Source organism: Apium graveolens, chromosome 11, assembly GCF_009905375.1.
Source record: "Apium graveolens cultivar Ventura chromosome 11, ASM990537v1, whole genome shotgun sequence".
Lineage (NCBI taxonomy): Eukaryota > Viridiplantae > Streptophyta > Magnoliopsida > Apiales > Apiaceae > Apium > Apium graveolens.
This window is the reverse complement of record NC_133657.1, coordinates 135,802,637-135,814,081: the sequence shown is the minus strand read 5'-3', so window position 1 is coordinate 135,814,081 and position 11,445 is coordinate 135,802,637. Positions and strand designations below refer to the sequence as shown.

Here is an 11,445-nt window from a genome sequence, read left to right as displayed (position 1 = left end):
TTCGACTAGGATCCTGGTCGAAACCCAGGTCGTGGATCCTAGTCGAAACCAAACAACCAGGAAGCAAAGAAAGACACTAGTTTTCGACCAAAATCCAGGTCGAAGGTTCGACTAGGATCCTGGTCGAAACCCAGGTCGTGGATCCTAGTCGAAGTCCTTCGACCAGGATTGGAAAGCTGGCCCAAAATTCGACTAGGATCCAGGTCGAAATTTCGACTATGATCCTGGTCGAAAAAGGGCTGAAAATTTGAGAATATTTGTAAAAAATTGCAAAAAATGTGAAAAAATCTCGAAAAAAGGGAAAATTTCTGAAAAATACCAGAAAATTCCTAAAAATAGGGAGAAGGTAAGAGAATAAAAGGGAAAGTTTTTAAACGACCCTGAAGCCACGTACAAGGCAAATCGTTGTAAGCGTGTAGGTCGCTCCACACTTTACGCAAAACGATACCCTGAAAGGGAATGAATGAACTTAACTTTTGCGAAATCTTATACGGTTTCCCAAAAGTTGGGGGCCAAATGATAGGGATAAATAAATCATAATTATGTAATTAAATATTACAGTAATTATACATGATTTGGGCTGTTAGGCCCAATAAGAAGATGTATGACATTCAGACCAAAAAGGTTAACACATTGATCAGGCCTGATGGACCAGATCAGGTCTGATGGAACAAAGAAGGCCCAAAAAATCCTGAATATTAATTAATTTCGTAATTAATTAATAAGAGAAAAATCAGCTATTGAAAAGAGTCTCATTGAGGACATAAATCCTTGCAGATTAGCCTCTAAGGGACCTAGAAGGATAAGGAATCAATTTCCTACTATTTAGGACCCCAAAGTCTATTCTAATTCTGAGACTTGGCTACCAAGTCTCCTAAACCAAGTTCGATTCAAGGACCACCAACGTCTATATAAAGGTTCTTACCCCTCCAATCAGAACTACGTTTTTTGGCTTGATTCTCTAATTCACAGAGATACGTAGGCATCTCGTAAAGGCAGAGAATTAAGTTACGAAATACGAGAGCAGCCATTAAAGACCTTGAGCTCCCGAACCTTAGCATTAAATATAGCAAATAATAAACTTAGTTTTTTTTATCCATAACAACGTCTATATATTTATTTGAAAAATGCTCCTAAATTCGTATTTAAAATAGCTTTAAAAACCGAAACAAAACTTCTCTCAAAATAAATTGTAAAACAACGGTGAATTCTATATATATCAATGTTATAACTTTATAGGACTGCATTCATATAGAAAGTAAACAAGAACTTTGAATATGAATCATTACCGAAACACAAATATATCAATAAGAATTTATCGAACAACAGAGATCATTAAAGAGCTACGATGACCTGACCATCAACCAAACAAATCCGGTATATCCCGCTTGTCTGGAAGGGTCAAACAAGAGCTTTTCATCAAAGATGTGTACTTGTTTTTCCCCACACATGTTCAAACACATTATGGAAATGATACTGAAATACTAAAAATACAGATGTAGTAATTGCTAATGTTGACAAATATTATGTGTATGTAATCTGTTAATCATAAATGATCGTAGTTTAGACATTTAGCAACGAATATTTACAACATGGACCTACATCTCTACCCCTATTATTTTATGGATATTATTTCCGAAGACCTGCTGATCACTTTTTGGACAACTGCCTAAGAAGATTGCAGACTGAACTTCAAGAAATATATGCTACGTCCAAAGAAGCCAATTAAAGCCAAATTCTAACTTGTAACTGGACTGTAACCGAAATTTTGTTGATCTGTTGCAATGTTTTCTTCAATGATGTCTATGTATGGCTCTGAAAGATCAGCTGACCTTTCGAATGGAATTCCATAATCTTTTAGAATGCAGGGTGAAGCAACTGAAGATGCCTCTCTTTCCAGAATGACCAAGTAATTGTCTTCAAATTCAAAAACAAAATACTTGTCCTTGCACACTGACACAGCAGTGATATGAGCAACATATTTACTTAAAAAGCCTATGTACTTGATAGATGAAAAAATGTCACTTACAATCAACCAAATGAGTAAGATGATGTATGTTCTTTATTCGTGTCCCATTAAATTTCAAAACCTGAAAAGATATATTTTAAAGGCTAAAGGTATCAAAGATATTGTTTGAAAGTTAAAAGTAGTGTCGGATACTTGCCTGCTCATTGCTCATATCTTCATACCCAATGTTTACTTCATTTGCTAGGACCTGGAAGAACAGACAATTAGCATAACTAGCAGCTACCACTACAGAAAAGAAGAAGATCAATTACATAATTTCCCATTCTGAAGCTAAACATGCCTGGGATAGGACCACAATTTGTTCCCCTTCAAATCTTGACAAAGAATAGCGAGCCTTCGTCACTAGTTTTAGCTAAAACCAAGATACAGCTAATTAACTTTGCACAGACAACAGCAAATTTGAATAAGAATCATATATGCAGGCCATTTTGTTACCCCTATACTGTCTTCACATTCCTCGCTATTAAGAAAATGAACAAAGTAAAAACATTAGGATTTCTGTAACCAACTGATAGATAAATTGTAGAGCTTGAGAATCTGATTATTTACTCTATTAGCGGTTCTGACAGTGGTGTAAACACCAAACCAGCAATTATTAAATACGACAGCTGACCTCCTTCAATATATGACATGGAACCTAGGTTGTGCATACCAACCAAAAGTCAAAAAATAAAGAAACGAACTGGTTTGTCGAGAAGGTATGACGTCATATAAAGATATTAATATATACCAAATGCACATGTGGAGTTAAAGCCGCTTGAACTTTCATTAGAATTTCTGCTCTAATAATACCAATCTCTGCCAAATCACCTGAAAATCTGGACACAAATCGACAATTTTTATTTCAGCTGTAACATCATGCGTGTGCTTGACAGATGATAACGAGAATTTGTTAACATAAAAAGGTTCCAAACCAATCTTAACAGATCAACAAAATTCCAGATGGAAAAAGTATGGTACACTTACAAAATGTTTCTCTAAGAAAGGGAACAAGATAATCCAATGGGAACAACTGTTAACAAAAAAAAGGCCAATAAATGAAAGTGTGTACTGCTAAATAATGTTTTACGGTTGAGAGTTCGTAAAGAAATAAAGGGGGAACCTAACAATATGCAGGTACTACACTAATTCCATAACACGTAAGGTTGAAGCTGATAACCTACGGGTTACGAATCTAGGTCACATCGTAGTATAAGTCACGTGCACAAGAAAACGTTTACACGAATAGTAAGCAACATGAACCGATAATCAACAATGACCTAATTCACAAAGATAAACTGAAAAATACTGTAGTTTATGTTGAGAAATCATTAAACGATGCCAAGAATAAATGTTGCCAAGAAATCTGGACCAGGCAACTGACCAAATCGACTAGTCGCGACCGATGCAGGATCAAGCACAAACTCGGTGAAAGCTCCAGATTTATATTTATTTTAAAGATATCTAGGTCAAAGAAATAATTCTAATCTGTAGTGTAAACAACGGCACATGCATAGTGAGGAGAGGGGAGAGAGAACTGAGAAGGACAGAACAGTTCATTTGATTTATAAACTCACAAATTTTGGATTTTAACTACTGAACCTATATGCTCACTTTGTTAATTACTTGACTGTTACTACTTATTGAGTACTAATCTATTGTTTGAAATTTTTTCCTAGAGTTTGATTATAGAAGAGATTATTAGGAATATTCTAGGTTACGTAATTGGTAGCAAGACAACAAGAGGTTTTTTTTCCTTTATTTTGAACATGTTACTTGGTAAGTTATAGGCTTAATATTTTGTTTTTGCATTTGGGTGTTAGGACCTGTCCAGGCCTGCTCTTTGTATAAATATAAAAGGAAACAGATTCCTTTATTGATAAACACATGCACACACAATCAGGTGGTATTCGAGAGACCACCCACTCTCCATAAACACACTTAAGTCAATCTTATTTCTTCCCCCTAAAACATATAAATGGCTTCCCTATTTATAACCCCAACCTCAACTCACAATCCCTAAATTAAAGCTAAAATATTATTATTCCCCCCAAATCCTCCCTTTGAAATCCATAACTGATGCACACACTAATTATTCAGATTTATACTGATTTAATAATTATTCTATTTATTATGTTTCCTAACATTACCGGCCGACCAAACTTGAACCTTGTCCTCAAGGTTCAAATGAGAAAATAGTCTCATTCTTTCTTTTCCCTTTTCTTTCTAGTCGAAAACCCCTGGCTCTCCGCCAATAATTTTCTAAATTCCTCCCAGTTACAGGAAAGCTGTTGACATTCTCCGCAATAGTCCAAGAACAAAAGATCATTTCTCGAGTATATACATAGTATACTACAGCTGACTAGACCTTCTTAGTTGGCGTTGAGAGGTTTACTAATTCAAAATAATTGTCAAAATAACTTTCAGCCTTCAACGACCCACCTTCAAGTTTTAAGCCTTCGAATATGACTATTTCAAGTATTTGTGATAAAGAGTCCATGCATGAGTTTGGAGGCAATGAGACATCAAACAAACAAGTCTCTTGTTCTTTGTTGTTGCCACTATTAGAATTTAACGGAGTCTACCCTAAAACCTCCAATATTGGTGGTTGCTGACGAGCCCTTCCATCTTCTTGAAATTTTCCAAAATCAATTTTTTGAAAATCTGATTTAAGTTCTCTATCATTCGCTTGTATTTCCTTCAGATTCTCCTCGATTTCGTGGACCGACTTCTTGGCCTGTTCCAAGCCTTGCAAATCTTCACGAGTAGACGGAGATGGTCCAGTAGTCTTGCGACTATAGCTGGCCATTTTTGTAAGTATGGCAACCATACCTTCTTTGAGAAAAGAAATGTCATTTCGAAACTTTTCAATATCCAACTTCAGAAATTTTGCTTGCATCTTTTCATTTTTTTTCTAGAAGTCGTTGATTCGATTTTCAACTTGTTTTGCACGTGTTGTTGCCTCAAGAACAGAGGTGCTCTGATACCACTGTTAGGACCTTTCCAGGCCTGCTCTTTATTTATATTATATATATAGGCTGCCAGGAGATATTGAACATAAACGGATTCTTTTATTGATAAAAGGACACACACACAATTAGGTGATATTCGAGAGATCACCACTCTCCACACTAATACCCTTTAACCTTATTCCTTGATACCTCCAACATACAGTTGGCTTCCTTATTTATAATCCTAACATCAACTCATAATCCCTAAATTAAAGCAAAAATATTATTCCCACCAAATCCTCCCTTTCAAATCTGTAACTGATGCACAAACTAATTATTCAGATTTGTAACTGATTAAATATTTATTATGTTGCCTAACATTACCCGCCGCCCAAACTCAAACCATGTCCTCAAGGTTCAAATGAGGAAAGTCCTCCATAGTGACCTCAAGTGATGTTCTCCTCATAATTCTCATTGGACTCGTTCACTTCACGCTCATCTCCATGCATCCATAGGACTTGTAATTCCTTCTTCTTGCAGCGGTGTCCTGGCCCATACTTTTCATCACAACGAAAGCACAGACCCTTTTCTCTTTTTTCCTGCATTTCAGCTTCTGACAAACGTCGAAATTTGGGAGTAGCTATTGTCTTCGCATAGGGCTGAATTGGAGAGGTAGAGGACACTGCAGAGAGTTGTCAAGCCACATTCCTTGAAAAATTAGTTTCAGATGGGATGGCTTGTTCCTTTGAAAAACTGTTGCCACTTTGATAAAGTTGCATGGCCATGTTTTTATCCTCAATTTGTTGTGCCATGCGCATCATCTTGGGAAGCCGCATGGGGTCCATTAGTCTCAGCACGTATATCAGGTTGAAGTCCTTTTCTAAATACGATTTCCAAAGTTGATTCAGATAAATCACTTAGAGAGGCAGATAATACCTCAAATTGACGACGATATTCTCGTACTGTGGTAATTTGTTGCAGAGAGAATAATTGGTCTTGAAGAGCACCCTCTTGCGTGGATTGAAAACGTTCGATCAATTGTTTTCTAAAATCTTCCCAACTGCAGAAAGGTCGTCGACTGTCCTCATAGTAGTACCAAGATAAAGCTTTACCTTCCAAACATTTTACAGCTGACCTGATCTTTTCTGTTGGTGAGAGATTATTGAGTTCGAAATAACGTTCCGCGCGAAATAGCCAGCCTTCAGGGTTCACACCTTCAAACACGGGCAATTCAAATTGTCGGAGAATTAAATTCATGGATGTTATTGATGGTGGCAATCCATCAGGCGTTTGAGTCAGTGGTTCTTTGTCGTTGCCACTGCCAGAGGCTGCTGGAGTCTCTTCATCCGGCCATTTGGTGATGATATCCAATTTTTTAACCAAAGCAAGAATACTTTCTTCGAGATATGGTATTTTGTCTATACCAGATTGAAGTTTTCCATGTCTATCCGCTGAAAATCTGATCTCAATTCCCTAATATCAGCTTGCATTGCTTCCAGCTTCTCCACAATTTCGTCGACCCGATTCTCGACTCGTTTTGCGCCTGCCATTGCCCCAAGAACGGAAGTGCTCTGATACCACTGTTAGGTTAGGACCTGTCCAGGCCTGCTCTTTGTATAAATATAAAAGGAAACAGATTCCTTTATTGATAAACACACGCACACACAATCAGGTGGTATTCGAGAGACCACCCACTCTCCATAAATACACTTAAGTCAATCTTATTTCTTCCCCCTCAAACATATAAATGGCTTCCCTATTTATAACCCCAACCTCAACTCACAATCCCTAAATTAAAGCTAAAATAATATTATTCCCCCCAAATCCTCCCTTTGAAATCCATAACTGATGCACACACTAATTATTCAGATTTATACTGATTTAATAATTATTCTATTTATTATGTTTCCTAACATTGGGTTTTATTGTCGGGCCTTAAATGGATCCAGTAGCTTATTTACATCTGGTAAGCTTCAATAAGACCATTTTTGACAAGAAAAATACTGATATAAGTTTATCTAATCTTAACCAAATGTGACACTAGACTAACAAATAATTGTAGTAAAGTGAGAAAGACTTAATACTCTCACATGACAAACATAACTGAATTGTTTTCAGCAGCATACTACCAAAGGCTTAGCAGGCTTCTGTTTTGAACACAAGCAATACTAGATATCAAACTTCAAATTACAGCTATAGAATATGTTCATCATTCAACGTGTTATGCAGGTAAAGCAGCTGTAAAAGCATGGGCAGAATTTTTAATTACAAGGGATAGGCAAATAATATACTAGGAAGTGTCCCGAGATTTACCTGAGTATAGTGCTCAACACAATGAGCATTCGTCAAAAGCTTCCCGTTTCCAATCATAAAAGCACTATATTATTAACATTAAAAGGTCAAGCATCAATAGCAAAAGTTAAAACTGAAGGGTTTATTTATCATAAACTTAAGTTTTAACAAATTACAGGAGCAGTCTCTAGGTAGGAAAATTAATACATGCCTTCCAGTGCTTGTTGTCTTTGTTTTTGCCAAGGAAGCGATTAATCAGGTGCAGTATGGGTACAGTAAACCTTGACTACAGATCAGTAAAATCAAAAAATAAACTCAACACATGGTAAAATATATACATAGATCATATAATTTTAACCAATGAATATTCATGAGCTATATAAAGGATCAATATAAGAATTTACTGCTGAGATGCACATGAAATTCATTATATGACTATTAGTATCCTGAATCCTGATTATCATCAGCAACGTTTGTGCACTACTTTCATATGTGTTGCATAGTGCATACTGACAGAAGCTGCAAAGAGTGGTAAAATATGACAAAAATAAAATAAAATTGATTATCGTAAACCTAGAGGTTTGAAACTTGCACCTTGACTTAATAGGTACACATAATAACTAAAGGATCAAATTAGTAAGTGATCATCAATTACAAACTGGTGTGTGCCATACGGCAGTTGTTCCCTGAGGCTACCAGCTATCGATTTAATGAGCATAGAAGAACCATATACTCCTTCTGTCCCTCACATTTGTTTACACTTTCCTTTTTGGGATGTCCCTTCCAATTGTTTACATTTCAAAATTTTCCAAAAATAGTAAAGTTTTTATAATTTTTTAAATAACTACATCAACTACTTCTCTCCACTATACCTACTTTATACATATAATATTAATCGGTCCCACTACTTTACTCACTTTTTTAACTTTCATCCACTACTTTATCATTTCTTTTAAACTCCGTGCCCAATATAAATGTAAACATTTGGGAGGGACGGAGGGAGTATCACTTTTCCAGTGCTAGAACGCGTTTTCTCTGCAACTTAATCAAGTCCTACAAACTATCCTATAAAAAAATATAACCAATTGTTTAGTTCAATAGAATAAAATATATTCCCTTGCCTATTATTTTGATGATAAAATGTGTTATTTCTATGATTTCAATAAAACACATTCTAGTTTCCTGTAAAGAAATTGGTAATTAAAATATTATTTTTGGCGGAGAGCAAGTGAGAAAGTGACCTACAGGATCCGAAACTAACCATTATCTAGCTCTAGATCCGAAACTAACCATTATTCTATTGAACTAAACATTTGTTTATATTTTATTACCGGATAGTTTGGAGGACTTGATTTCGATTAAGTTGCAGAGAAAATGCCCTGGGTAATGAGAGATGGTTACAGTAAATTGTATACCTAGCACTATCTATGGTAGTCAATTGTATGAGCATATAAGAACCATATATCAAAAACATGTTTTATCTAGCTCCATGATGCATACCTTTGCCACAGCATCAAGGAACGTCACATCTTGAAGATTACTTGTTTCAACTTGGGAAAACCAGTAACACTTAAATTAGATACACTTATGTAGCAAAAACAAGGATTTCAGTTACTAGATGATGCAGGACAGCTGTTAAAAAATCCCAATTAAACGGTACAGAACAGTATAAAAGGCTTTGGAACCCCAATTATACTACTATAACATACGATATTCCTAATAATCTATTTGTGTAATAAATTTAAACTTTTGTTAATGTACAGTTAATTTGTTCCTATATAATAAAATGAGATATTTCAAACACATCTTTCATTTCCTTGCTCCGCGTCACAAGATTTAGGTTAAAATCCCTTCAAAATGGCATCCATAAATCAGTTTACAATATAATATTTAAATAGACCACTTCACAGATCTCAGGATCTTCACAATTGATAAGCACTTTAATTTTAACGAAAACGTGTAATAATCAGCTCACCACAAAATCAGTACATAATCTTTAAAAGGAAACTTTTTACTAAAACCTCAGAAAACTACGAAGATTGCAACCTCTCAAGTATGTATGTAATAAAAATATCTAGCTCTGGATCCGAAACTAACCATTATTCTATTGAACTAAACATTTGTTTATATTTTATTACCGGATAGTTTGGAGGACTTGATTTCGATTAAGTTGCAGAGAAAATGCCCTGGGTCATGAGAGATGGTTACAGTAAATTGTATACCTAGCATTATCTATGGTAGTCAATTGTATGAGCATATAAGAACCATATATCAAAAACATGTTTTATCTAGCTCCATGATGCATACCTTTGCCACAGCATCAAGGAACGTAACATCTTGAAGATTACTTGTTTCAACATGGGAAAACCAGTAATACTTAAATTAGATACACTTATGTAGCAATAACAAGGATTTCAGTTACTAGATGATGCAACAGCTGTTAAAAAATCCCAATTAAACGGTACAGAACAGTATAAAAGGCTTTGGAACCCCAATTATACTACTATAACATACGATATTCCTAATAATCTATTTGTGTAATAAATTTAAACTTTTGTTGATGTACAGTTATTTTGTTCCTAAATAATAAAATGAGATATTTCAAACACATCTTTCATTTCCTTGCTCCGCGTCACAAGATTTAGGTTAAAATCCCTTTAAAATGGCATCTATAAATCAATTAACAATATAATATTTAAATAGACCACTTCACAGATCTCAGGATCTTCACAATTGATAAGCACTTTAATTTTAACGAAAACATGTAATAATCAGCTCACCACAAAATCAGTACATGATCTTTAAAAGGAAACTTTTTACAAAACCTCAGAAAACTACGAAGACTGCAACCTCTCAAGTATACATGTAATAAAAATATCTGCCACCAAAAAAATCTAGAGGTCTGACTTTAGAGTTTGGAGACAGGAACCCGACCTCGTCAATTGAAAACAACATTTCACAAAAGAGTGTTCCTTTATATTTTAATCATGGAAGTTGCAGCAAAAGAAGGATTATAAGTGGGTAAAACTTCATTAGTCTCTTGACATGGAAGTATCAAAAATTGGCCTTTTTAGCAGCTAAGCAGAAGTACAGGGTACACAGTACAGTATTAAATATTTCAAGATATGTGTAACTTTAAAAGCAGTGATAAAGACTTGAATGCTGTCAAGTAAATAAAAAGTGACTAAACATTATCGTAAATATAAAGAAATCAGAGTTTTACATCTGTGAGTCCTTTGCTGATACCAAAGGCCTCAAGATGCCAAGCGCGAACAATCATACTCTTTTTTACCCGCATTGCATTAACAGATGACATTATACTAACTAAACCCCTTAACAGGATAAACCTGATTAGAGAGTGAAAATTGAACCGGTATGAAAATCATACAAACTGAGAGTTCTACCTGTTTCTCCTTTAAATCAACAAGAAATCTCTTGGTGGCCTTTTTCTGTCCACCGGATGATTTGAAAGCTGTTGATTGAGATTGTCGAGTTTTACTTATCGCACAATGATCCATGGCTTCTAAGAAGGGACTTTCATCTTTTGATCTTTTAGAGAAGTTCTGCAAAGCAACTTCTTTCTAAGATTTGGAGAAATAACAGTTGATCGAGCCGGTTAGATAAAATAGAAGAAACCTATATTTATATACACAGTAAAGATAGGTAATTCAAATATAAGATTACTGGTGGAATACCCTAGCATGGCAGAGCCACTGTACCAAACCCAGATAGACATGTATTGGTTCAATATTACTCGATCTTATACTATTGTAATAGTAAATTATCTTTGACTCGCAACTGTATCTGGATCAAGGAAAAATAAAAACTTCATCATTTCTATTGACATGCATAACTAGGCATTTTATGTATATTGTTGAGTGTTGACAACTAGTATCAGCAGGACTGGGACCTGAAGATAGTCCAGAAAAATGAACTCCTCAAAAGGTATCAAACAATATATTGTTTTTAAATATTATTATACTTCTCTTACCTTCTAAAAAGTAAGAACATACAAAAGTGTGTGTCTTGAGGTATTACTTCACATTAGTTCTCTCAGTATGTATATCATGCAGCTTTAAATTTAGGATACTACTCTAAAACTGGTGTAAAGTGATATTATCAAAGACATTTTATATAACACTCACTGATAAGGAAATTGCATCAAGATTCGAAAATCGCACATCCTTTATTTGA

General features: G+C 35.1%; 1 protein-coding gene across 2 annotated transcripts; it reads right to left on the bottom strand.

The window, feature by feature from the left end:
- Positions 1 to 1,448: 1,448 nt before the first annotated feature.
- Positions 1,449 to 7,338, bottom strand: LOC141698400 (protease Do-like 2, chloroplastic). 2 transcript variants are annotated; one of them, XM_074503084.1, is made up of 9 exons: positions 7,273 to 7,338; positions 2,996 to 3,041; positions 2,760 to 2,847; positions 2,579 to 2,666; positions 2,465 to 2,489; positions 2,310 to 2,381; positions 2,166 to 2,216; positions 2,030 to 2,090; positions 1,449 to 1,953 (listed from the first exon to the last, which is right to left on the bottom strand). In XM_074503084.1, the coding sequence occupies exons 4-9, from the start codon at positions 2,659 to 2,661 to the stop codon at positions 1,739 to 1,741; spliced, it is 507 nt and encodes a 168-aa protein (XP_074359185.1). In that variant the 5' UTR covers positions 2,662 to 2,666; positions 2,760 to 2,847; positions 2,996 to 3,041; positions 7,273 to 7,338; the 3' UTR covers positions 1,449 to 1,738. The 2 variants fall into 2 exon arrangements, with proteins under 2 accessions (XP_074359185.1, XP_074359186.1); XM_074503085.1 differs by lacking the exon at positions 2,996 to 3,041 and having other exon boundaries at positions 7,273 to 7,333.
- Between the last annotated feature and the right edge of the window lie 4,107 nt (positions 7,339 to 11,445).

Coding starts and splice junctions, on each gene's coding strand:
- LOC141698400 (XM_074503084.1), bottom strand. CDS start 2,661: ATGTCATATATTGAAGGAGGTCAGCTGTCGTATTTAATAATTGCTGGT. Junction 2,382..2,464: donor AATGTGAAGACAGTATAGGG/GTAACAAAATGG, acceptor TCTTGGTTTTAG/CTAAAACTAGTGACGAAGGC. Junction 2,091..2,165: donor AAGATATGAGCAATGAGCAG/GCAAGTATCCGA, acceptor ATATCTTTTCAG/GTTTTGAAATTTAATGGGAC.